The sequence below is a fragment of the Microtus oregoni genome, unplaced genomic scaffold (genome assembly GCF_018167655.1).
Source record: "Microtus oregoni isolate MIOR12 unplaced genomic scaffold, Mior012 000013F_ref0000133, whole genome shotgun sequence".
In the NCBI taxonomy this organism is placed as follows: Eukaryota; Metazoa; Chordata; class Mammalia; order Rodentia; family Cricetidae; genus Microtus; species Microtus oregoni.
The window spans coordinates 45,497,238-45,525,033 of record NW_024543072.1 but is presented as its reverse complement, the minus strand read 5'-3'; the positions used below and the strand labels follow the sequence as shown (position 1 = coordinate 45,525,033).

The window sequence follows — 27,796 nt, the reverse complement described above, 5'->3', positions numbered from 1 at the left end:
TGACCACTTTGTGAGGCCCGTTCAGCTCCTGTGACGTGCAGTGAAGCTGCATGTTTTCTGGGGATCTTGACTCCCCAAGAATCTCCAACACCCATTAAAATAGAATAATTTTTCTCTTGCTTTTGCTTCATGAAGTCCTTCAGTTCGTAGTGAGAACTGAGAAAACTAAAGGCTCTGGGTGCTGGATTAACTAAACACCGAACAGATCGGTTTCGGACTATACCATAACAGCCAACCCAGGCGAACCTGGGACTGACCCCAGAGCTACATCATTCCAGGTCATTCCAGTTTTCTCGATAGTTCCCGACACACTCCTGCTCGATTTCAGACTCCCCCAAAACCTGCTCGATTTCAGACTCCTCCAGCTGTGGCTGTCGAGACACGCCGCAGCTCGACACTTTAAGTGCACATCATGTTATGCCCTTAAACACTTCCCAACAAGGAGAAACATCAAATGCCAGGAAAGGTAAGAGACAAGTGAGGAGCCAATAAAAACCTCAGCTGTTGACAGACCCCTTCTTCCCTTGATGCATTTCCTAATCTGTGTGTACTGTTTACCTGTGATGAACACAGTCCAATGTAGGCATCTCTGTGCATAACAGCCACCTACAGTTTGGGACAGTGGCATTGGAGGAGATACCAAGAATCAATAATATAAATAAATAATAAATAAATAAATAAATCAAAACCAATAATACCTAGCTCCTCTGTGAACCCGCCCTCCAGTTAGGATCTTCCTATCTGGTGGTTGCTCTTGCAAACAACACCTTCCTTGGCTCTAGTCCTTCCCTGTAGTTTTCTGTTATTTCTAGCATGGCCACAGAAACAGGTCCTCACCACCCGTCTTTTTCCTCCTTTTTGGGTTTTGACACAAAATCTCATGTAGCCTAGACAACTCCCTGTGTGTGTGAGGATGACCATGAACCCCTGACCCTCCTGCTTCTACCTCCCAAGGCCTAGGATTACAGGCTGATGCCACCACACCCAGCGAATCACTCTTCTCAACAGCCTGGTCAAAGCAATGGTGGATGTGCAGAACTGTCACTGAAAGAAACCAAGCTTCCTTTGTCCCCAGGTCACGGAAAAGTTAGCAACCTGACTCTCAGGTGTGGTAGCCTTCATCTGTAATTCCAGCTACTCCTTGAGCAGGAAGATCAAGCGTGAGAGGCCAGCCTAGGTAACTTAGGGCTAATCTCAAAATTGCAAACATTGAAAGGGCATATAGCTCAGCAGTAGAACACTGCCCAGCACGTACAAGGTTCTGTGTGAAATTCTCAGTACTGAAAACAAAGTATGTGACTCTTAGCAGTAGAATTCAAACTAGCTGGCACTGAGGACCTTGCTCCTCCCATTACCCCCAACGTTAGAGAACTGTTTTTCCCTTGCAGGCAGAAGTTGCTAAACGACCAATGTCTGTTGGGGACCCAGTGGTGCTGCAGCTCCATCTTGGCTTGCTTGTTCTCCACTCTGTCCTCTCTCTTCCCTCCCTCTCCTCTGCCCTCTCCCCACCTACCTTTTGAGTGGCAGTTGCAAGGCAGGCAGCGGTCTCGCTCTCGCTGCCGGTAAAAGCCTTCCCTGCACCTCTCACAGTGAGCTCCGGCTGTGTTGTCGTTGCAGTTGAGGCAGCGGAACCCATTGCCTGTCTGTCTGTGGAGCTCCTGATCAAAGACGCACTGTCTAGATTTCCCATTGCAATCACACACTAAGGAAGAGGGAAGAGAGAGTGTCAGAAACGAACAAACAAAAAAATCAGAATATTCTCCCAGGTGTTTAAATCGGTTATACAGGGACCACTACATGTTGGCTTACATTACTCAGTGGAAAGAGAGTGACATGGCCATTGGGGGATAATGAGGATTCTTGTTCCACCTAAAGAAAGCAGCAATTACAGGGTGCTGGGGTGACCATTGTCTGGGAAGCACGAATTCAGGGTCACCAAATTGTCCACTTACATAAGAGAAACCAAAAAGCTTAGGTAATGCTTTTATATGACAAATCATGCTTTGAATATCTGCAGAGAATTCAGTTTGGTCACTGTGTAAACCAAAAGAGCAAGTCAACAAGCTAAGAGAACTGCCAGCCATGAACTCGTCCACTACTGAAGATATACACCATTTGTCCCTCAACAGCAGCAAGGGTGAGTGGCTGATTTGACCATCTGGACTGTTGGGATATTATTTCTGTACCTCCTCATTTGTCTAAGGCAAATTATTCTGATTGGTTTAATAAAGATCCGAATGGCCAATAGCTAGGTAGGAAAGAATAGGTGGGACTTCCGGGCAGAGATGGGAATTCTGGGAAAGAATCTGAAGCCAAGGATTCACCAGTCAGACATGGAGGAAGTTGGACGTATGGTACTGAGGAGAGATAACGAGCCCCAGGGCAGAATATAGATTAATATAAATAGATTAATTTAAGGATTTTTTTTTTCGAGACAAGGTTCTCTGTAGCTTTTGGAGCCTGTCCTGGAACTAGCTCTTGTAGACCAGGCTGGCCTCAAACTCACAGAGATCTGCCTGCCTCTGCCTCCCAAGTGCTGGGATCAAAGGCGTGCACCACTGCTGGGCTCTAATTTAAGTTTTAAGAGCTAGTTGGGAACAAGCCTAAGCTAAGCCCTAGCTTTCACAATTAATAAAAAGCCTCTGTGCCATTATTTGGGAGCTGGTGGCCCAAAGAAAGTCTGACTATACTGGACTAGTTCCTTCTCATCCTCACTAGCATATCCCTCTGAAAGTCAGTTGTCAGAGAAAAGCACCATATAATGTCAGCCAACCCTGTGTGGGGGTCTAAATAGCCAAGACAGTGGGAATAACTGGCACAGTATTTGACATATTTTAGACACTCAAAGCATTTTGATCACAGTTTACAAGAAAAAGTGATGGGCCTTAAAATCAAAAGAACTGAAACATTTCTTTGAACAAATTTCCTTTCCTTCCTGGGGATGTGGCTGTAACTCAGTCCCAAGGCTCTATGTATACTAGGCCAGCACTCTACCAGTGAGCTATATCCATTGGGCAGATCGCTTTCACTTTTGCGTCTTGCTTCCTCCTCTACAAATGTCCCTGACACCTGTTAGAGGGTCTGTCTGAATAAGGACCAGTCAATGCCCTTGCATGAGTTCCTTTTCTTCCCTCAGAAGAAACAGATGAAAACCAACACTTGAAGGTGAAGAAGCTTGAACCATAGGGTCTGAGGCAAATCTTTCCACGCTGTCTTCATTGGTCGTGTAGCCTTGGTGTGTGAGGAAACGCCTTGGTGCATGCGAAGCTGTTTCTAGAGTGTCCAGAATGTAGATTTTACCAGAGAAATAACCATAAAGCCAGAGAATGTGCTGAGCGGTGGTCCTGCATAGGCCCCTTGTCTATTCCTGAAGCCACGATCTACTGCCACCAATCTCATTGGCTCCCTGAATATGTAACATCATCCCAGAGCCACCCTGGTTCATTTCTTTTAAATGTTATTATATTTATTGTATGTGTGTTTGTGATTTTATGTGTGCATGGTACTGCACGCATGTAGAGGGCAGAGAACAACTTTGGGGAATCAGTTCCATCTCCATATGGGACGCAGGAATCGAACTCAGATCCTCAGGCCTGGCAGCAGGTGCCTTTATCTACAGAGATTCCTTCCCAACAAGCTGCTCTCTTTCTGGGACTTTACATCCATTAGCCAGTTAACCATCACGATATTGTTTAACCTCTCTGTTTAGGGGATGGGGAGATGAATGCTTAGAGGGCTATGAATCTTGCCTTATGTTACACAACTAAGTAGCAAAGACAGAATTTGCTCCCTGGTCTTCGAGATTCCAAAGCCTCTGTCTTCGTTGCTTCCCCTTCTCAAGAATCTAATCTGGTACAGAGGTCCTATGGCCTCTTCTGGAACAGCTCATAATCTTGTAAACACACACACACACATGCCAACTATGTGCATTGGTTATACAAATCATTTTATATATTTTTGCATGGGGGGAGTGTCACACACCATAACACACATGTGGACGCCAGAGGTAAGCTTAGAGTAGTCAGACATTGTCTTTCACCAGACAGGCGCTGGGGATCAAATTCAGGTTGTCTGGTTCTGTGGCGGGAGCCTTTATCCACTGAGTTTTCTCACTGGCCCACAGGTCATTTCTGAGTAGAGTCTTAAGTCTACCTCTCTGGAGTTCTCACCATGTTCCTACTTCTTCCCTGGAAAACAACACACCCACACACAAACACACACATACACTCTTCTCATTTTCATTCATTTATTTATTTAATTGATCAATTTTTAGATCTAGGCACATCAACCATTTCTGTCACGGTTTCCAGATTCTTCCTGACTATTCCTTTAGCAACAAACCCCACTTTTCTTCCTTCTTCTTTCTTTTTCTTTTCTGTCTTTCTTTTTTTTTGTTGTTGTTGTTGTTGTTTTGTTTTGTTTTTGTTTGAGACAGGGTTTCTCTATTTAGCCCTGACTGCCCTGGACCTTGTTCGTTTGGTAGACCAGGTTGGCCTTGATCCTCCTGCCTTTACCTCCCTAGTGCTGGGGTTAACGGCCTGTGCTGCCCACTCCTTACTTAAAAGACAAAAACTGACTATGGTCCTTCAAGGCCTGAACAGCTCAGCTCATAACAGAATCCCATCTGGCCTGAGACTAGACACCTTCATTACGGGACAAAACCCAACATTTCACTAAGTTTACAGCGTACTGAATTTGTTACCAATTAAAGTCTTCTGGAGGTGTTTGTTTTCCGTTTCTCCCATAGAACCATTGACAAGCCGAGTCTTTCCCAACTATTGCTGGTGAAGCTGATTGTTAAAATCTCCAGCAGAAGTGCCACACAGCTGTCAAGTGCTGTGAAATTTCTACCGGGGAAGGGTACACCCATCACATGTGTTAGGTCCCTGTGAGGCTCTTCCACTGTGCCAGCCAAGGAACCAGTGCCCTCCCTGCCCGTGCCTCCTAGGCACAGTCTCCAAGCAACCACATTAGCCCTTCTAACTCAGAGCAGACTGTTGTTTTGTTTTATTGAGACAGGGTCTCATGTAGCACCGGCTGGCCTGGAACTCAGCCTGAGCTGAAAATGACCTTGCAACCCTGACCCTTCTGCTCCCATCTCCCAACACTGATAATGGGTTTGTCAGCACATCCCACAGACAGACTGCACCTGAGGAGTGTGTTGGCCTTGAGTGGTCTGCACTGCTTGAGAATTTGGAGAAGATTCTCCTAGTAGCCTGGCATGCAGGACTCTGAAGTTACCAGGCAGGGGTAGGGTTCCACGGAACTGTACTGATGCAACATTGAGGCTTCAAGTGCGCACACACAGACAATGAGGGAAAATTCACCCTGTTTCTTTAGCATAGAACTGTTCTTTCTGCTATTGGTCTATTCTTGAACCATGACTTCCTCCAAATTTTCTCCTTAGGCTGATGTCCCTATAACCAATGACAACTCGCTCTCCTAACTGGGGGAGAAGAAAATAAAACAAAACAAAACAAAACAAAAAAAACAAAACCCCTCATATTTTAAATTCCAGAATATTCTTGCAATCAGACTTAATAAAATAAACATAATAAGTCTATATGAGTCTCTTTCATTTGGGGTCATTTTTTATCAGCTAGTACCATGAGTTTACTGGTGACGGGGCTAGATGTAGACTAACCAGTAGAGAGACTGTGTCAGCAAACCTAAGGGAAAATGGCTCTCCCCTTCAGGGGACGGCAGGCAGCCAGGTGAAGGGCTGCTCTAGTCAGGGTTTCCATTTATACTTTTCGAAGGAAATCTGGGTTTGTGTAGGAAATCTATTGAATTTTAAACATTTGTTTAAAAAAAAATTAAAATGTTCTTTAGAAAACAAAGCTCTGTTAAGGATAAAGTACTATTCTTTGCTTCTTACTTCCAACAGACAGGAAATGGGAAAATTAAATCCCTGGGTACCACACAGCGCTCGGAGCTGCTCCATAGCAGCTGTTCAGTACTCGCGAATGAACCAATAAATGGATGCTCTTTTGAATTTTAGGAAACCTCTTGCTGAATGTGGTGGTTCACACCTGTAATTGCTACCCTTGGGAAGCTGAAGAAGGATCAATGGGAGTTCTTGGCCAACCTGGATTGCAGAGTTCCAGGCCAGCCTGGGCTACAGAATGAGATTCTGTGAGAGAGAGAGAGAGAGAGAGAGAGAGAGAGAGAGAGAGAGAGAGAGAGAGCGCTAACCAGCTTTTGGGGTATGCACACCCCTTTCTACCAATGATGCATATGGCAGCCTGGCTCCTTTACCTGCACACACTATGTGAACACGCCACTCTTCTTCAAACAATGCACCCAGACACCCTGGTTGCCCTCCGCACCTGCATCAGCCTACATGCACACCCCTCTCTGGATAATAAGATGCTTGTCTTCTTCTAATAGCCATCAAACGAAGACAGCATCTATCCAAGTATAGTCTCTACTCTCAAGGCATCTAGGTATGAGAACTAGAAAGACTGGACCAGCCTGAGCTGGTTTTTGATGCATACACAATAAGGCAAACTGTGTCCTCAAGTGAATGTTTAGGCAAAAGCCTGTGTGTATCATCCTATGCATACTGGCCATACATGCGATTAAAATCAGATGCACTGAGGGAAAGGACATGCACAAAGAAAACGATTATATGACCTAATCAATAGAGAACTGCATAATACACCCTTAGTAACCGAATTCCTCCATCTCTTGAATTCCAGAAGAAAATACAAACAATAATCAGGGCATCAGTGTCTTCACTCATGTGGCCCAATGCTCCTTGCTGTATCTTCTGACGTTTTCTATTGCTTTGCTCTAAATAGAGGTTCTTTTGCAGAACTGTTTGAGCTTTGATTTCACCCTACCCCAGCACCACCCCCTAGACAAATCTGTGCTTCCACCAGTTAAAGAGCTCCATCTACCCCCATGTGTCTGCACATGGATTAAAAATACAAATTAAGCAGTCACTCTTTCTTATTGTCCTCCACGGGAGTTCAACTTAGCTCACTCTACCTAGATGAACAGACCGAAATGCAAGCCCACAATAGATTCTGAAATAAGAGGAAATTCTAAAAACATCCTTATTTTCATACTTTTCCTTCCCTTATGTTTAGATGCGTTTGATTTTATGCCTGGAATTTTTTTTCCACTTTCATTTTTCAGATTTGCTGCTGTTCTTCCAAACTCTGACCCTGTGTCAAACATTATAAATAAACCATCCAGCTTTCGTTGGGAGGCCTTGACACACATGCAAGTGAGGACCGTGCAAGTCAAGACAAGCGTCTTGGGCATCCCCTGAGTCAGCAGCAGGCCTTTCAATCATCCACTCTGAACAAATACACACTGAGCGTCTAATATGCGCCAGGCCACTCCAAGCTCCAGGACCCAGCAGCAAACAAAGCCAGCATCTGTCCCAGCCCTGGCAGAGTTTGCATGAGAATCTGGGTGTCAGATAACCAAGAGAAATGAGTGGCACAGAGAGCTCCTCAGGATAGTGATGTTTGTTAAGGAGCAATATATAAACCAGGAGACAGGACTAAGTGTAAAAATGGGGTGGAGAACAGGGCATGGGGGGGGGGTTGAAAAGTGCTCTCTGCTAGTTAAGGCTTCATTTTGCTTGTCTCTGCCCATTTATTACTGGACACAGTGACTTTCTAGTAAGTTACCACAAACATAAAAGCATAAAAAATTATTCCTTATTATTTTATTCCAGGCTATAGATTTTCTTTTACCCCTTCTAATAAATCTTTTTTTTTTTCCAAAACACCTCTTTGGTAGATGTTATTGTTTTTGTTTTGAAATGGAGCTCACTGTAGCCAGGCTTGCTTCCAGGTTGAGATCTTCCTGCCTCAGCTCCTGAATGCATGGGACTTTAGGTGTGGGCCGCCATGCCCCATCACGTTGGCAGATTGTTGCTTACTGAGTTCCCTCTTGTGCTCTTAGCCCAGGGAATGCACACCTACTCCATTTGCCTTCTCTCTCTCTCTCTCTCTCTCTCTCTCTCTCTCTCTCTCTCTCTCTGTGTGTGTGTGTGTGTGTGTGTGTGTGTACCAGGTTGGCCTTGAATCCATACAGCCTAGGTTATAGCAACTCTTCCATCTCATCTTCCCCCCAGCGCTGTGAGCCACCGTACCTGACTTTATCTTGTTGAACTAATAGATACCACTTAGCAACAGGGAGACTACACTGGGTGCTTGGACACTAATACTTCATGAGCCAGCAAGATTTCATAAGAGAGCTACCAACGTATTTTTCCAAAGATGATGTTGGATCCATATATAATTTGTATATATTCATTAAACACCATATTACCCATGTTTTCCAGCTTCCCTATGCGCAGGCCTGGGTCTAGAGTTGGCATTAAGATGTCATTACAGGGGCTGGAGAGATAGCTCAGTCAGTGCTTGTTAGGCAAACATGAAGACCTGGGTTTGATCCCCAGAACCCACATTAAAATTATGGGCACGCTGGCACATGCTTATAACTGGGGAGGCAGGGCTGGGTTCCTGGGGCTTGCTGACCAGCTGGCCTAGCCTAACTAGTGAGCATTGAGCTAATGAGAGATTGTCTCAAAAAACTGCTCCTGAGGAAAAAATATTGTCCTCTGATCTCTTTACACGCATGTTAGTACACACATACATGTGCATACAAACACATACACACAATTTAAATATATATACATGCATATATACAGATAGATAAAAATATGAAATATTGCATCAGAAAACACAAAATCAGAGTTGGCAAAATGGCTCGGCAGATAAAGAAAGACACTTTGCCACCAAGCCTGACAACCCAACTTCAATCCTTGGAACCCATATTGTGGAAGGAGAGAAATGACTCCCATAAATTGTCCTCTAACTTGCACACATGGGCTGTGGCATGTGCTGGCACACACACACACACACACACACACACACAGAGAGAGAGAGAGAGAGAGAGAGAGAGAGAGAGAGAGAGAGAGAGAGAAACAAAAACTAATAAGAAAAAAAACAAACAGAAAATAAAAAGCACACATGAACCCTGGACATAGGACTCAAAACGACACTGTCGCTCTTGCTACCCCCAGTCATTATTTCTGTGCACAGCCAGTCACACGCCCTCTTTTCAAGTCAGAAACACCTCTTCAAATCTCGTCTGCTTCTCTGTCCCCTCACTCCAGCTCCTGACAGCCAGCCAGGTTCTCCCCACAGATAAAGGAATGCAATTCATCAAGTTCACCTCCAGCCCTAAATAAACACTTCGGAACCGGAATCATCTTACAAAGATTTTCACATATTTCTGTAAGTCTAGTAAAGCGTGGGTGGCACTTGTGTCTGACGGTGCTGTGCACTGCTGCAGTACGTGTGTGATAATCTGCAGCATGTGTGATAATGATAACTCCGATAGCTTGGTCGCTGACCCTCCAGGTGCTTCTTAGGAGACCGCCAAGCAGCCAGACGTGGGCTGGTCCACCCACTACCACCCACGCTCCTCAGGAGAACAGATCAAAGGAACAATGGAGCCCGGGAGCCTGGAATCCCTCTGGGGTGTTCCCAGCACTCCCACCCCTCACTTGGCCTCCGACAAGTTAGGACAGGAAGCCAAGGGGCAAAGGCTGTTTCCAAGCCGTAGACTCCGGAGAATGAGAGGAAACTGAAGATGTTTCCTAGGCTGTGCTTGGGGCCAGGCCGTGGGATAGCACCAGGAGCCGCACAGGTTCATCCAGGCAATACGCTTTTTAAACTTCCCGTAAGAAAATAGCATCTTTTGGAACAAGCAGCTGCCAGAGATTGTAAAAACCTGGCAGGCCTAGGATCGCCGGTGTTACAGAGAACACGTCTATTGTGTGAAACTTAAAAGCAAGCTGTGTGCCAGCTGTGAGGCACATGCCTGTAATTCTGAAAATCAAGAGGCTGAAGCAGGACTGCCGTGAGTGAGAGGTGAGCCTAGCCTAAATCTGTCCCAGACAGACAAACAACAGCAAACCCCACAAAAACAAATAATATATGCACCCAACTTTTCACCAGAGCAATCTGATTTCCACCTCGGAGCAGTGTGTGGACACTGGGCTTGCTGGTGCCTTAAAGGCAATAACAAAATGAAAAGACACAAACTCCTTTGAAAACCCTGTATACGCGGCCCATGTCCTTAACTCTCTTTCCCTTGTCCCCTGGGCCTCAACACCTAGACCCCTGCACGAATTTCAGAACCCTAAGCTCTTTGCTACCTCTGATCTTCGGGTTTGCATTTCCGCAGAACTGACTGGATGCTCTAAGAAACATGTATTAGATTATGCTCTTCCCTGCTCACAACCTGCAGACTTCTTTCTGAATACTGGAAGTAATCCTCCTCACGTGACCACAGAGCTCACCGCTCCCGTCTACAACACCCTATCTGTGGGCATTACTCAGTTCATCTCTAGAATTTCTCTCTCCTCTATTCCAATGGTACCTGGTCCAGTGCTCGGCACCACTGTTGCTGAGATAAATGAGATGGAAGGGAGCAGAAAAAGAAGGAGGAGGGAGAGTAAGGAGAGACATACTATAGGCAATCTGACCTTAAGAAAAGTCATTCAGGGAGGGGGAGGCTCAGTGGGTAAGGGAGCTTGCTGCCAAGTCTGAAGACCTGAGTTCAAGACACAGAGTCTCCATGGTGGAAAGAGGAAAACCCTCCTGCAAGTTGTCCTCTGACCTCTCTTCATGTTCTCCGTGGCACGCGCACAACCGCACACACACAAATAAATAAATAAATTAGCAAATAGTGTCAAAACAGAAAAGTCAAATAAAAACCAGAGCCTCCGAATTCCCCAGAAGTCCAGGAATACACTTTGACATTTCACAAAATGTAGGACTGAGAATGTAGCTCAGGGGTTCAGTGTCTACTACATGACTACCTCTAGGTTGCACCCCAGGAACTGCGCAGAAATCTCCCAATACAATACACATTTGTTATTGCTTCTGTATGGCATTCATTGTATTAAAAACAAAAACAACAACAAAAGGACTGTTTCAACACAAAACTCTCCACAGTGAGATAAGCAAAGACTCCAGAGAGGAAGGTGTTTTCAAGGAAGGTCGGGAACTTTCTGGCAGGTTGCCTCTAACCCCAGAGGAACTATCTCTGTCCTGGTCTTACCATCTCTCCCTGGCCTGTGAGACAGGAGCCACTGGTGGGCAGCAAGCTGAGGGCTACACGGAGGAGGGGCAGGGGTGTAGCAAGCTGGGGGCATGAGCTCAGCAGGTCCGGATGGGGCAGCGTGCTTGCCACGTAAGCAGTACTACCTCAGGAGCCAGGCATCTCAGCGGCAAGTTTGAACCTGACCGGCTGTGCTGGCCAAAGCGAGCCTCACTGCTTCTGCTGCCATTTCAGCTTCTGGGTACAGCTCTGCATGCGTTACAGTCATCTCTTGTGACTGCATCCAAGTAGGAACGTTTAAGGTTGACACAGAGCTGTTTTCCTTATTTAGGGAAAGCTGCCTGCCTCCTGACTCCTCTTCTGCCTTCTGGGTTCCCTTTCCGAGACATCAGATCCTGCTTTTCTCAAGCCCTCTTAGGCAGTGTGGCATCAGTGAGGCAGGGTTTCCTCCTGGCGCTTGATCTCCACCACCAAGCCCTGTTGAATCCTACCTTTCCCCAACTCCAAATGCTGTTTTCTCAAGACTCAGTCCTGTGCCCTGTGACCCTCTCTCCGGAACTCTCCTGATGTTCCCATTGAAGACAAGGGTTTTCATAACCACTGTAAGTAGGTGTCACCTTCCAACATAGTTCCCTAACCAAATCTCATTCCCAGCTTCAACCGTCCACTCCACTTCTCCAGCTGGCTATATCTTTGGACAAAAACTATTTAACAATAAACTCATAGATCAAGCATGGTGGCAGAAACCTATAATGACCATACTTGACTGACTGATGGAGGTGGAACTAGAGTTTAAGAAGCCAAACGGGCTGCACAGTGATACCCTGTCCCAAAATGACAAATAATCAAACAGATTACAACAAAACCTCACTGCTTCCAGTCAGATGGCTGTAAGTCAGCCTCACCACTCAGAGACAACTACCTCAGTTGCCACTAGCCTATCCCACACTGGAGTTTAACCAAACAGCTCAAGTCCACCCAAGTCTGTCTCCACTATGGACATTCTGGATCCAACCCTGAGCAAATCAAAACTGACACAGCTTTCTAACCAGACTCTATGAGGCTTCTCTCGCTTCCTTCCACCCACTCAGCAGCCAGAATATCTTCTCAAAATATAAATTTTCTTAGCTCCTCTCTGTTTAAAGCTTTCTAGTGCTATTATTTTCTTCTAAGAGTAAACACTGGGATTCCTTCATGCTGCCTATAAGGATGAACATGCTCTGATCCTATTTATTTTTTAATGATTTATTTTTATTTTATGTGCATTGGTGTTTTGCCTGCATGTATGTCTGTGTAAGGGTGTCAGATTCCCTGGAACTGGAGTTCTGAGCAGCAGTTCTGAGCTGCCATGTGGATGCTGGGAATTAAACCCAGGTCTTCTGGAAGAGCAGCCAGTGCTCTCAACTGCTGAGCCATCTCTCCAGCCCCCTGATTCTATTTCTTTTCAGCCTAGTTTCACATAATGCCTCCATATGACTATATATATATATATATATATCGTAGTAAGCACTGATCCTAGACAGCCAGGTGACTTGTCTACCACAGAGCTAACCTTGGTCCTCTCATTCATTCTTTTACTTTAACAGGATCACACACATTAACCAGAGTAGTCTTGAATTTGCTCTATGATCCAAACAGGCCTTGAAATTGAGGTCCTTCTGCCTCACCCTCCTGCGGAGCTGGATTTGCAGGACTTCCAGCAGCCTGGCTTACACTATTTAGTTGATCTCTTCCTTTCCTCTGCTTCTTATAATTCTTCCTTGTAAAAGGAAACCATCATGGGGAATAGTGAGTAGTGAGTTAAGGCAAAAAAAAATCTCAAATAGTTCTTCCCTTTGTTCGAAGAAGTTACACTAAACATTAGATGTCAATTTATCCTCTTGGACACCATGCCCTACTTCTGGGTCAAATGACTGGTCTCCCATAAATTCTCAACCCTAGTATTTCAGCAGAAGCAACTGTCACCCCCCATCTCTGATAACTTACCTATCATGAGGTCCCGCAATAAGAAGTCCACCTGTGCTGAACTCCGAGAATAAGGCTTAAGGAGAGAACATTTATTCCCCTTTAAAACACCTGCCACAGGCAGCTTGAAGTACAAAAACAGTGATCAAAGGTGACAGGAATCTATTCAAATGTGTTCCTAAATTTATTTTACAAATATTCGAATCATACAATCCTTACAAAATCCAAAGCAAAATACACCCTGCAGCTGTCACTTGGTCCCAGCCTCATTAGAATCTTTGATCCTGTCTGAAAAAAAAAGCAGTCTTCAAATCTGAGCTACATAAGATGAAAATGCTACTTCCTACCATGCTTATGTGTGACATGAGAAAGTCATAAGGATTTCCTAGGTTTTTTAATTTATATGTTATGTATGAGTGTTCTGCATGTATACCTGCAGGCCAGAAGAGGGCATCAGATCCTGTTACAGACGGTTGTGAGCCACCATGTAGTTGCTGGGAATTGAACTCAGGACCTCTGGAAGAGCAGCCAGTGCTCTTAACCTCTGAACCACCTCTCCAGCTCCAAGATTTATGAGTTTTAAAATCTCCTCCATGAAATGTCTCTTTCTGACATCTTAAAATGATCCTCCATTTAAGTAAATAAAACAAAGTATGAATATTTCATCATTCAAACTTATCTTGAACTTTAAGGCTTAGTATGTGAATGTCTGTCCCAGTTTTAATTCTTTTTTTTCTTTCTTTTTTTTTTTTTTTTTTTTTTTGGTTTTTCGAGACAGGGTTTCTCTGTGGCTTTGGAGCCTGTCCTGGAACTAGCTCTGTAGACCAGGCTGGTCTCGAACTCACAGAGATCCGCCTGCCTCTGCCTCCCGAGTGCTGGGATTAAAGGCGTAATTCTTAAATGACACAATTAGAATAAGGGTATTTCCCTCACTAAGAGGCCTTTAATTGAATTCCATCCTCTCTTTGGCAGTTGCATTTTAAGGCAGCATAGGCAGAACTACTGAGACTTCCCTCGACCCACATGCTGCCCATGCAGCGGGGGTGCAGAGGCCCCAGCGAGGCACACGACGACAGAGCCAAAAGACGGTACTCACTTTCACCACTAGCCCATTATACACACTGTTAACTTTTCATGCCATCACAACCTAGGCTAGCATTCGCGTGTGTGGCTGGCAGGTGACTCAACCTGACGACCCAGCGGTATCTCCCACAACACCCTGTAAGGACACCAGAGCCCAGGCAGACAAATATTTCTCCCAAATCCCTTACTGTTTTTATGAGCAACAAGTTTTCAAACATAAATGTCAGCTACAGTTCATGGCTGTCACCACAACCCTTTCCATACACACTTAAATAAGTACCTGTCTACTAGGCACTGCTATTCTTCCGCGTTTTAGCAAAAGGATGGCTGTTATTATTGTGCATTTACAAGGTTTGGAAAATGTGCGTGGGGTATATTTGTAAGATGATTTTCTGTAAAAAATCCTCCTTGAAATGATTGTATTGCTTGAAGTCAGAAGAATGAATTAACGGGCTTTTAGAGGCCCAACTACAGCTATACACCCCCCAAGGGAAGTAACAAGTACCCCAAGAAAACGGACCATAAGAACTCCCACCAGCTGTTAGAAACAACATGGCTTGTTGTGGACTATTACTTTAAGTGTGTAGGGGGCTGGAGAGATGGCTCAGAGGTTAAGGGCATTGCCTGCTCTTCCAAAGGTCCTGAGTTCAATTCCCAGCAACCACATGGTGGCTCACAACCATCTGTAATGGGGTCTGGTGCCCTCTTCTGGCCTGCAGGCATATAGACAGAATATTGTATACAAAATAAATAAATAAATATTTTTTTTTAAAGTGTGTAAAAGTGTGTTACATTTGTTTATGTTGTGAACTATTACTTTAAGTGTGTAAAGGTGTGTTACATTTGTTTATGTTGTGGACTATTATTTAGGTGTGTAAAGGTGTGTTACATTTGTTTATGTTGTGGACTATTATTTAAGTGTGTAAAGGTGTGTTACATTTGTTTGTGCTGCATTTGGTTGACTATGTAAAGATGTGCTGCTGTTTACCTCGCCTGCCTAAGGCACCTGTGTAGTCTTATAGAAAGCTGAAAGGCTACTAGCTAGGCACAGGAAGGATAGACAGGGCTGGCAGGCAGAGAGAACAAGAGGAGGAATCTAGGTTCAAGGAGAAAAGAGAGAGAGAAAGAGAGGAAGATTCCCAGGGCCAGCCAGCCGCCAGTGAGCCACCAGCCAGCCACCAGCCAGCCAAACTTGGAGGAAGCAGTGCAGTTCGGACAGACAGAAGGAAAGAAAGGTAAAATACCCTGGGGCAAAACGCAGAGGAAGAGAAACAAGTTATAGGAGCTGGTGGGACAAACGTAAGATAAGGCTGAGCATTCATAATTAATAATATGTCTTCATGTCTTTATTTGGGAGCTGGTTGGCGGCCAAAAGAAAGTCTGCTACAATGTCCTATACCTCAGTGGGGTGAACATTCTGCTCCTCCACTACTGAGTCTTAGTCACATGAGCTGTGACTTTGCTTAGGTCTCCACACAGCTCAGCGGACAAAAATTCCTACCACGGTACTTCTTCCTGGATGAGGCAAGAGCACAGGTTGGGATTGCCACTGGATCCATTGTTACGGGAGAGAAGATTGAGCTGAAATGCAAAAGGATATTTAAACATTGGGAATCCCCTTTTACCAAAACCAAAGTGGGTAGCAACAGGAAACAGCCATCTGTGTAACACTTCCGAGGTCAATGTTCTGGCCATGTAACTGGCCCATCCATGAAAGCCTTCAATAGCCCGTAGCAGCCAGAGGGAAAAACACCTCTAGACACAATTATACACATACAGATTCAAACTGTCAACGAAAAGAATGAGGGAAGAGGGGGGGGGGGAGGCTTGTTAACTTTCCTTGACTGTCTTCTAGATATCTGATCTCAAGCCTTGCGTGTGAAAACCAGGGCTATACCAACCGAACTACACTGCCAGTCTTTTATTTTTTTTTAACAAAACCACTTGGTCAACATCAAGCCGCTTTAAGACTCTGACAACAGAGCTGAACAAAGGTTAACAGGTACTCACGTGGTACAGACATACACGCAGACAAAAACATTTATACACATGCAGTAAAATGTAAGTCTGTTGTGTGTGTGCAGGTGTCCTCAAAGGTCAGAAGAGGGTATCAGATCCCTTGGCGCGAGAGTCACAGGCAAATGTAAGCAACTTGACATGGGGGCTGGGAACTGAACTCAGATCCTCTGGAAGGACAACTTATGCTCTTAACCCCTGCTCCATCTCTCCAGCCACGGAAGTTAATTTAAATGAATATATATAACAAGATTGAGAAATAAGAGGCTGGAGAAATGGCTCAGTGGTTAAAAGCACTTGCTGCTCTTCCAGAGGACCTGGGTTCCAACACTCCCATCAGGTGGATCACAAATACCTGTTAACTCCAGCTCCAGGAGATCAGGTATCCTCTAGAGTCCACACAAACATGTGACTCTCTCTCTCTCTCTCTCTCTCTCTCTCTCTCTCTCTCTCTCTCTCTCACACACACACACACACACACACACACACACAAATAAAAATAAGATATTTTTAAGAGCTTCCATAATCTACTTTTACTACTAAAAAGGAATATGTATAGTTTTTGTTTCATTTTGTTTGGGGGGTGTTTTTTACAACGAGATAAGTCAAGGATCTATCTTGTGAACTGAACCTTCATGTACAAGTGAATCCTGGCCCTTAGGGCCCACTTACTAATGTAGAATCCTAGCTAGTGCAATCTTTGGTGCCCTGGCTTTCCTGTCATACATGCGTTCTACTTGATGAACCCAGCTTGGGAATCCAAGCAATGATTTTACCTCCCTGATCATCACCCTCTCTTGTAAAACAAGAGGTTATGTAGAGACCCCTTAGACCTATTGTCCATCAGTGTCTGATACATTCTCATTCGGGCTTGTGGGACGAAGCAAGGTTGCTCCAGAATGGATGGAGCTTCTACTTCTGCCCTGCCCAGAAGCATTTGGCTCTAGGAAACAACAGAGATATGCAAACTTTTGTTATAAGAAGTCTTCCACTTAAAGTACAACTCAAAGTTTAGATAATTTGTCTAATTTTGAGTTAGCCATGGGAAGTGATTTGGCTGCAAATTGATTTTTTCCCCAACATGGAAGTTCATATTCCCATAATAAATAAAAATACAATCCAGAAGAGATCCAGTCGAAGTTCTGTAACTGGACTGTCTGAGGAAGACCGGGATACAGACCCTTGGCTCAGGGGTCTCCACGTCTCCTTTTACACCACAGAAGGGGAAGACTCAGCCACGTGCTGGCCACTTTGAGAGGAACAGCCCTGACACGCTTCTGCTTTCACAGCTGCCATGCAAAGAGACAAGGGTTTGTGCAGCAGGGAGGGGCGTCTGCCGACACGCAGTCACCCACAGACACCAAAAAAGACAGCTTTTGGCTTTGGAGATGATCCAAACATTACATCACCTTTCTGAGGCTTATGTTACAACACAGCCCCAGGAATGCTTCAGTAATCTGCTAAGTCTCATTTGGGACTAAATTAGAGAATTCTAGAATCACAGGGCTCCTAGTTCTGCACTGGTCTGAGATTGATGATTCAGGTCTTGTCCCTTGCCTTGCAAAGTTCCCCAAGGGGGAAAAAAAAAACAATGTCAGTTTGGTTGGCCTACTGAGGACTTAAACAGGAAGCACACTCCCAGGATTGCCTCAACACGGTAATTGCATAGCTTGACTTTCGAATAAACACAATCACAAATCAACAGTCTCAGGGACCACTAGAGCTAAATCAGCTGCCCCAGTTCAGGACACTGAAATGTATTTCCCCCAAGGACTTCCCAGCTCACACTGAGTCCCAATTCTCTACTCCTATTTACTGTGTGTATAGACTTTTTATTTTTTTACCAAAAATGATTCCTGGGGGGAGCAAAGGTGCATTTAAGTCCTTTGCAAATATTACATACTTCAGAGAACTTTCTTAATGACTTACGTGTTATTTGGAGAAGACATTAAGCTAAAAATGACCTCACTCAATATACTGGAAACTTAGCAATAAGAAAAATACCAAATGCTCTAACATAACACTCCGTCTCTTATCTCACATCATGAGTGTTGGAAGCTGTCACAAATAGTTCAAAGTGACTATGCTGTGAAGATCACAACGTGCTCCTGAAATATCTAAACCTTCCTACTGTTTGGAAAACTCAGTACCTTCAATTGACAATAGAGAGAGATTCAAAGCCAGGCATGGGAGCTCATACCTAGATTCCCAGCACTCAGAAGATGGAGACAACAGGGTCATGAGTTTGAGGCCAACCTGGACAACACAGGGAAACTCTATCTCAAAAAGACAAAAAAAAAAAAAAATTCTGGAGAAAGAACTTGTATGAAAGCAGCTTTGGGAAGAAAAGCATCTAAATTCTGAAGATGAATGGGAATACTTCATGGATGCAATTATTTCATGAAAGGCAAACTAATCAGAACTAAGTGTACGTTACATGACTTTAAATACATTGTGTGACTCGTTTACTGAGTTAAACATAAAGAGACAGGTAACTACTACAAATATACCACGAAGTGTTTTCAGAATCAAGCTGGCCAATTTTCATCAGAAAGTGCAAGGCCAGCTTACATGCTTCGGGCATGTTCTACAGAGTGTGGGGTGGGGTTGATAAATCAGAGTGTGATGTGTTCTGGGCCACAACCAAAAAGCAAGAAGGACTGACAGAAGAGCCAGGGCTGAGAGTCTCATCTGCTTTGGGTTTTTGTCTAATGTTTTACCTACGAGGCTGGGTAAATATACCCTGGAGCAGTGTCAGCCTGAACAGCAGGGATGCTCAGCACCTTCTTTGGGCTGTTGAAAAGAGAGCAAAGCCAAGCCCTGGAAGTCCCCAGAGATCCAGTACATTTAGTGGGTCACCAAGTTCTTTAGATTAGCATTCCTGCGGTCTCTCTCTTTGCTGTCTCACTCCCACCACCTCCCACTTGGGTTATTGCAATGTCTTTGATTTGGTTCCCCTCATTTCTCTCCACCAGCTTAGACCTCCAGAGCCCTTCCTAATACATGGATGTGAGCACGCCATTCCTGCTCCCCAACTCTCTGCGACTCTTCTTTGCTCACAAGGCACCATCCTAGATATACAGCCCAGAGCGTGAGGCTCTCCATGGCCAGATGCACTGCTTCTATCCTCCTCCTCTCCGCCTTGCTCATCTCCAGACATACCTCCCCCAGAGCTATGATCCAGACCCTCGGGGACACAAGTCGTAGTCTCTCACCCAGCTATGAGAGACCAAATGGGAACCTGTGTGTTTCTTACTGACCTCTGGGCATCTGAATTCACTGTGCCTGTACTCCTGGCTCCAGACTCTCAAAGAAATGTGGACCTCAGCTGTGCAAGGCAATTTACCTTTCACCAAGGCTAAAAGCTTGCATAGTTCTAATGCTTTTATTCAGCAGATGAAGCGGACTCCAAGCAGCTGAGGAGCCTGAACAGGTACTAAGAGAGCACTGTGACGGTTTTGAGTGAGGATGAGCCCCATAGGCTCATATATTTGAATGTTTGGTTCCCAATTGGTGGGCTGTTTTGGAAGGATTAGGAGGTGTAGCCTTGTTGGAGGAGGATGGGGGATGGGGGAGCTTTGAGTTTTCAGAAAAAAACCCTGGTCAGGTCCTCTCTCTCTCTCTCTCTCTCTCTCTCTCTCTCTCTCTCTCTCTCTCTCTGCCTGCTGCCTACCAACCAGGATATAAGTTCTCAGGGACTGCACCCTGCTATGATGCTAATGGACTTGCCCTCTGAAACTGTAAGCAAGCCCCAATTAAATGCTTTCTTTTATAAGCTGCCTTGGTCATGGTGATTCCTACACAGCAACAGAACAGTAACCAAGACAGGCATTAACAAGTGAATAAACCAAAAAAAATCTGCCAGGTCAGGCTGACTCTAAAGCTGATGTTTTAGCTGAGGCCAACCCTGGAAGTCTTGGTAATTATATCTTTACCATAATTTCACCTGCACGAAAAAACCCAGGAAGCAACATTACTGCTTCAGACTTTCAGAGGCCGCAGGAGCTTCAGGCACAGGTCACTCTGGATTCGAACAGGTACCGTACTCTTAGCCCAACTCCTAGCACATCCCAGTGTGCCCTGAATGGAAAACTATGATCAACCTACCATCATGACAAGTTTTTCACGGTCTCAGTTGGCCCCCAAATGCAGCCCTTTGAGGAGGGAGCATAACATCTCAATCTGTCTCTAAAGGAGGGGAAAGTGTGACCATGACTCAATGCAGCACTTTTGAATTTCTGTCTGGATGAGACGCTCAGCTACAAAGTCCACTGTGAGAACACAGCGTCTCAGATGTTGATTCTACTATTAAACAATTGGTGGCAGCCTACATATTTGTTTTTGTTATCTAACGTGAACACACACACACATATACATTTAATTTTTGCCAAGAGGAAAGTTGCTGTAATGGTTAACTACCCTGTAAAAGAAAAAGCATACATACAAAACATAATATAGTGTAATAATATAGATTTCTCTTTGTTATTTTTATTATGTGATCAAAAAGGCTCCAGTTTAAGAACCCCTGGATGAAAGGCTCTGCCACTGCCAACAGCTGCTTGGGTGGCCTTGTGCAAACACACTGCCAACCGCTCACCTTTTCAATCAAAGGATTCTTAGTGCTTGATCCATTTCCAGCGCCTTTTAATTCTAATATTCTGGGACCATTTTCGTCCTTAGGATGTTTTCTACTAGGTTTCAACTAATTTATCCTAACTCAAAGGGAGCCTACTCTAGATGACCACTGTCATAAGTACTTTTTAAAGTTCATTTTGCAAACCTAAGGCACACAGCATGTTTTGATACAAGGAGCATAATGGTTACTACCGAAAACGAGCATTATTTCACAGTTACCCCCTTTTGGTGACAATTATACACCATCAATGCACTGTGGCCTGGGATCTGCGAGGGCTGGAATGCCACCGAGTCCAGAAAGCAACAATAGCACAAACGGAAAACGCTGGGGTAATCAGAAGAAAGCACCTCGGCTAAGTATCAGGGACACCCCGCCTTGTGTGTCATCTTAGTTGACAGGACATATGCCTATGAAAAGCAGTTGCTAGGTTCTCACGAAGTTTTGTTTACATGAACTTAACTCCTCAAGACATGACAGCCACCTGGTGCCCTATGTAAGAAAAAAAATGATATTCCACGTTTGAGTCCAACCAATAGCTGGGAGGTGAAGCTGTCCTAAGAAGTAGCATTTTTTGCAGAAGCTTTGAGTATTACTGAAAAGCTTAAATTCACGCTCCATCTCAAAAATGCAACACGGATAACAGCGGGATCGCAGGAGTTCTTTTTTTAGTCTGTGTGGTGCTGGCAGGCATGACAAACTGCCACCCAACTCCCGCTGGTAAATACACAGAGAGTGGCCGGTTTCAAGAGCCTCACGTCGCTAATTGAATGGGGCGCTGCGGGGAGGGGGGGGGTCCTTGGTACAAAAGAAAAGAAGGGAGGAATGTGAAAGAGGAATGGCTTTAAGATGAGGAAACTCTTGTTTGGCACAACCCACCGGCTTCGTGTTTTTTTAGCTCCGGGTTTTATCACTTTAAAGCCCACCTGGGAAGGAGCCCCACGTAGGGAAAAGGCTTTCTGCAGAGACCCTTGACCTGACCGAGTGAGAATCCTCGAGGTGAGTTCAGACAGCCACCGCCGTCAATAGGGAAGAGCAGGTCGTCCACGCAGTGGGAGCACTCACCTTCCCTCCTGGAGGTGGCCTGGGCGGCGGGCAGCAGGAGCGCGACGCCGAGGCAGCAGCTGAGCCAGAGCGTAGGCATGGCCAGGCCGCGCTCCGCCGCTGCGGGTGGATGCCGGGCGCCGAGTCCTCGCCCCGCTGTGCCTTCCTTTGCCCTCGATCAGGTGGTTTTATCGACTCTTCTACCTGACTCAGTCCTGACAGGAAGAGAGCCGTGTTTCGGGGCGTGACTCACCTGTGAACAAGGAGGACCCAGCCCTCCGAGGCAGACAAACACTCAGCGCACGCCGAGCAGTAAACCCGCTCGCTGCGGGCCCCCGGCTCCCCCCTCTGCAACCGGGGCGCACACCTGGCCCCGCCGAGGGCGTGGTGCAGAGGCTGCAGCCCGGAGATCCTTCTGGAATGCGCCACAACACCCACAGCCCTTCTCCCGGGGTGGTCCCGGGCAGAACTCACCAGAACTCACTGCGGTGGATAGTGGCTGTCCCGTCTTCAAATTGGGGGTGGTGGGACACTCTCAAGGGCACAGTCGTTGACCCATCCCTCGGAGTCAGAAATCCCCCCTACCCTGGTCTAAAAGACAGAGAAGCAAATTAACCAGACCGAGGGTCTCAACAGAATCCTCTCCACTCTCCATCAAGGGGCGACTTTTTTTTCCCTGAAATACTGCAGGTATACACACCACCTATTTCTACTCACATCTAATCCCCCCTCCACGCACACACACACACACACACACACACACACACACACACACACACACACACTACCATCAGGTGGAACCAAAGATTCCTCTCTCTTAGATCTACCTACCTTAACCTTGAGCTAGCAACTCCTTAAGTCACTTGTCGGCAGTCCAGCCTCCGGCGAAGACTGGGTACCCCTCCTACTGATGCAGTGTCTAACTCACAACTGATGCTCATAAAACTCTCTATTCATAAGAAAAAGGACCGCAATTTCCTATGCTTTTAACATCTTAGAGCGTATCTTTCATGCCATCCTCTCTAGTTCCACTAGAAAACGTTAGGAGCGATTCTATGGAGCGATTCTATCAGCCACATCCAAGCTGGCTAGTTGAAGTGAGTAACAGCAGGTGGGGGAGGGGATGCAAATCTTGGCACGTCCAACACTGTCCTGGGGAACTTCTAAGGAGAATGATTTAGAGATGACTGTCAGAGAAAGCTTTTGGTTCCTGCTAGAGATTTAAGAATGACCAGTATTTATATAGCCACGTTGTAACCATCACAACCAATAGCCCATCCCTTTTCCCATGGTAAGGACGGCAGAGGCCCTCCACAAATGCCTAGTCACTGACTAAAGGAATGACTCTACTGCAGATAATTCTGCAGCTAACACTCTATGATAACAGACAATGTAGCCCACTCATTATTGCCAAAGGTGTGAGAATTCCCGTTTCTATCTGTGATAGTGGCCAGTGGGAACGGACTGGGAGAACTGTGGATGGCTTTATATAGAACACAGAACTTGAACTAGACACCTAGTTATAACCAGGAACTGGATGAAGCATCGAAGAACAGCAGGGGCAAGATGGGGTTCTGCCTGACATCGCCTCTAAAGTCTAGCACAAAAAGGAGTAACAGAGCCAGACGGTGGTGGCGCACACCTTTAATCCCAGCACTTGGGAGGCAGAGGCAGGCAGAGCTCTTGTGAGTTCGAGGCCAGCCTGTTCTACAGAGCAAGTTCCAAGACTGTCAGGACTGTAATACAGGGAAACCCTATCTTGATAAACGAAACAAAAGCAAACAAAAAATGAGCAACAGAAAGGAAATTCTTATTTTCTCACCTAGGACTTGATTCTCTTCTACTCTGCCCAAATAATACAAAGCTTCCTCTCACTCAAAATCAGTGTCAAGTTACTGCTGTTAACACTTCAGCTCCTAGAGAGCAGGTATCTAGAATCCTTCCTCCCAATAGCTGCTACACGGTGAAGAGAGAGACCCTGTTTCTGGGTGCCATGATCCTTAGGTGTCTACCCACCCACTGGAAAACACTGAGATTAATTGTGCCAGCCAAGTCCAAGTCCATGATGCAGGAGGAGGAAGGCATGGGGCCCTGCAAAATGAAATCTTAATGACAAAATGTGTTTTAGCACAGATTTCCACTGCTTATCACATCTCGAACATTGGAACAAATGTTTTCATCTGCTACCGTTTTATAGTGATAATAACAATAGCATAGAGACCTGTCTGCTGTAAGTCTTGGATACATGTTAGCCCTTTAACATCCAACATAACCCCATGGATGAGATACACTGCCGATATCCCCATGCCTCCGCCCTGGCCAGGTTAGGTAACGTGCTAAGAATGGCAAAGCCAGGCAATCTAGCTCCACCACTCATATACTCTTTGATAGTCAGATTTAAAAGTGCCATAAAGAAAGATAAGTTCATAATACCGAATGGACTGTATGCAGTCAAAGGTTAGTTAGCAGCAGCCATCACAACACGGCCAGATTGACAACTTGTTGGCACGCGTCCAGAAAGCCGAGTCTCACAGGAATCTCCAAGACATCAGCTCTGAAAGGACCCACTGGTCACTTGGCCAGGCATCTGGAGTCCAGATGAGCCAGCACCTCATTGATTCTATGCCCTCGGGCAGGCGCTCTCCAGTTTGACTCAGTTTCTCCTTCTTCACAGCCCCTTTCCTCGGGCTTGTGTCCTCTGCTCTGGTCTCACGCCCTTTATTCAGGAACAGTACCCACCCCTGTATGAGCTTCAGAGTTCTTCTCAGTACCTCCCTGGAGCTAAGGACTCCAGCAGACAAAGTTAAGACTTGGATCCCGAATCCAGATCCTACCTTCACTAATACCAAGGCAAGTTTCTGGGTTTTCTCTGAGCTTCGGTTTCTTCTTCTATAAAACGGGGATAACGATAGAGCATTTATCTAGCAGGGCTGCTGAGAAATGCCAGAGCGAGGGCTCAGAACAACACCAGGCCCACCCTATAGTCTATGCTCGAAAATGACATTTTCACCACTGTGGCTGTTTGTGGTGGCTGGGGCAGCACTGCTATCTCTAGAGAACGCCAGCCAGTCTTTCCTTGTACACTAGCAAGTGCTGCTTTTGCTAACCGATTTTAATTTTAGCTTTTGAACCTCAGGGACCCTCCTATCCCAGTTCATGTCTAGATCACTCAAATTTACTCAGTTGTTAACTAACTTGCATTTTTACTCCATCTGCAGCTGTCTGCTCCACTCCCCTTCCCCAGCTGACCTTGAACTCACTGTGTAAGGAAGGACACCCCTCACCTCCTGTGCTCCTGCCCCCACCTCCTCCTAGGATGACAGGACAAGCCCAGTCCGCTATGCTTCCCTAAAGCTGGAAATTTCATGCGTAGATTCGCTTGCCTGAGGTTCAATGTTTCCATTTAGAACTTCATTTACAGTGGACTGAGTGCCTACATTTTAAGCAAAATATAAATAGATAATAGATTCCACTGTATTTTTTTTATTGATTTTTGTTGATCTCTACATTTTTCACTGCTCCCTCCATGCCTCTCCCCTCCACTTCGACGCTCTCCCAAGGTCCCCATGCTCCTAATTTACTCAGGATATCTTGTCTTTTTCTACTACCCATGTAGATTTGATCTATGTATGTCTGTCTCTCTTAGGGACCTCATTGTTGTCTAAGTTCTCTGGGATTGTGATTTGTGGGTTGGTTTTCTTTGTTTATGTTTTAAAGCCACTTATGAGTGAGTACATATGATAATTGTCTTTCTGGGTCTGGGTTACCTCACACAAAATGATGTTTTCTAGCTCCATCCATTTGACTGCAAAATTCAAGATGTCATTATTTGATTCCACTGTATTTTTATGATTAAGCTTAGTATGTGATTCTCAAAATGGCAGCAAAACTTATTTGATTTTCTGTCGACATAAATAGATCTTTTTTTCCAAATCCAGATAAAAGTCAAACTGATACTCCCCTGCAGTAGAAAAGAATGAACCGTCAACCCACAGGAGAGCATAGAAGACTCTCGAAGCACTGTGCCAGGTGAAAGAAAGCAGACAGAAGAATCTATGTGACTCCATTTGTAGGAAATTGTAGAAATGCAAAATTCACAATGCAAGAAAGCAGAGTATAGCTGCCGCAGACAGGGAATGCCTGTAATGGCATATGACGATACTGTTTGGGGATGAAAGACAGAATCTGAAATACACGTACAGTCAAAAGTCATGTAGGTCTTTCAGAGATAGCTCAGTTAGTAAAGTGCTTGTAATCCCAGGGTTGGTACAGAAAGGCAGGCAGATTCCTGGGACTCCATGGCCAGGAAATAAAGAGGCAAGATCCAGGTGAGAGACCCTATCTCAAAAACACAGACTACCTGGCATCTGAAGTATGATACCCAAGGTTATCCTCTGGTCTCCACATTTGAATACACTCACACACATCTTACATATATCTGAACAGGTGAACACACACGCTCATGTAGTTTAAATGTATACATAATGTCAGCAAGTTTGGCTTGTTTGTTTAATTAATTAATGAATAATTTTGCTGTACTGAGGATAGAACATGTTAGGCAAATGTTTTACCTATTAGCTATATATCCTGTGCTTCAAAAATTGCTAAACTTATTGTATGTAAATTGGGTCAGTAAAGCAATACTAAAGGGAGGGGTGGAGCCATTTGTAAGAAAGTGCTCGTTTTGCAGAGAACCCAAGTTTGATTCCCAGCATCATGTCAGGCAATTTACAACCTACGTGACACCTCTGGCCTCCATGGGCACTGTCACTTACTCACACAAATACATACATAGACACAGACACTGGATTAAAAGTAAAAATGAGGCTATTTTAAAAGGAGGGAGAGAGCCCAGTGGCGGTGGTGGCGCACACCTTTAATCCCAGCACTGGGGAGGCAGAGGCAGGTGGATCTCTGTGAGTTCAAGGCCAGCCTGGTCTACAAGAGCTAGTTCCAGGAGAGGCTCCAAAGTTACAGCGAAGGCCTGTCTCAAATACCAAAAACTAAACCAAACAAAAACAAAAGAGGGGGGAATCTCAAAAAAACTGTATTTGAACATTGGGATGAGATTGCCTTCAAATGTGCAAGGGCAAAGCCATTGCTAGAAACACGAGCGTCTTTGTAAGAGAGACGAAGCTAGCTGTACTGGTCTGAGGCACTCTAAGCAGCCAGCTCAGTCCTTATGTCACCAGGGAATTACAGGAGAATACACACACACACACACACACACACACACACACACACACACACATTCTTTTGGAAACTTGTCTATTTTGGCGACCTCTAAAGGTAGCCACGCCTCTCTGGAATATTTCCTTAGGGATACAAATTTCAAACCCGTCTTGGACTTCCCTTTTCCGGAAGTTGCATCTTGGACTCTCCTTTCCCCGGAAGTTGCCTCTTGGATTTTTTGCCTCATGTTCCCAAAGCTGCCACAGTACTGGAAGGTTCTGGGGCATTCCCACTGGGCGTGGCCTGCACAGCTGAGTCCTGGAAGTCCCCTTTGTCTGTTATTGTTGCACTTTCAATTCGGTCATTACCCAAGGGAATTTTCTTTTTATAATGCCGTGTAAATCATTTTACAGAACTGTCACCTCTCCAGGCCTCAGAGCCCCAAAGAGAATCACAGGTGACATGCTGGGTTTTGCCTCCGGTTCCATCATTACCTCAGTTAACTTTCCGATGGAATGCCAGGCACGTCACTTGCTTTCAGACTCACTTATGATAAAAACTGAAGCACTGGCCATTAGCATGCCAGCAATAGAGTCAGACTTGTGGGCCCCAATTCCCTGCCCTCCAGAAAGTCGCCCCGGGGAAAGTTCTAATTATATTGCCATTTGTATTAAAGTTTTAAATGTAAAAATACAGTGGTTAGGAAAAAAAAGAAGAAAAAGAAAAAAAAAACTAATTCTGGCTTTGTTTTTAATGGGTAAAGGAAAATGCCCTTAAAAGGAAATG

General features: G+C 45.2%; 1 protein-coding gene across 1 annotated transcript in view; it reads right to left on the bottom strand.

Moving 5' to 3' along the window:
* Lamc2 (laminin subunit gamma 2) overlaps positions 1 to 22,042 on the bottom strand; it is a 64,094-nt gene extending 42,052 nt beyond the window's left edge. The window contains exons 1-2 of the mRNA XM_041662872.1: positions 21,860 to 22,042; positions 1,514 to 1,702 (exon numbers count right to left, since the gene is read on the bottom strand). Of these exons, the coding sequence (XP_041518806.1) occupies positions 1,514 to 1,702; positions 21,860 to 21,938 (268 nt within the window). The 5' untranslated portion in view covers positions 21,939 to 22,042. The remainder of the gene's footprint in view (positions 1 to 1,513; positions 1,703 to 21,859) is intronic.
* Positions 22,043 to 27,796: the final 5,754 nt, after the last annotated feature.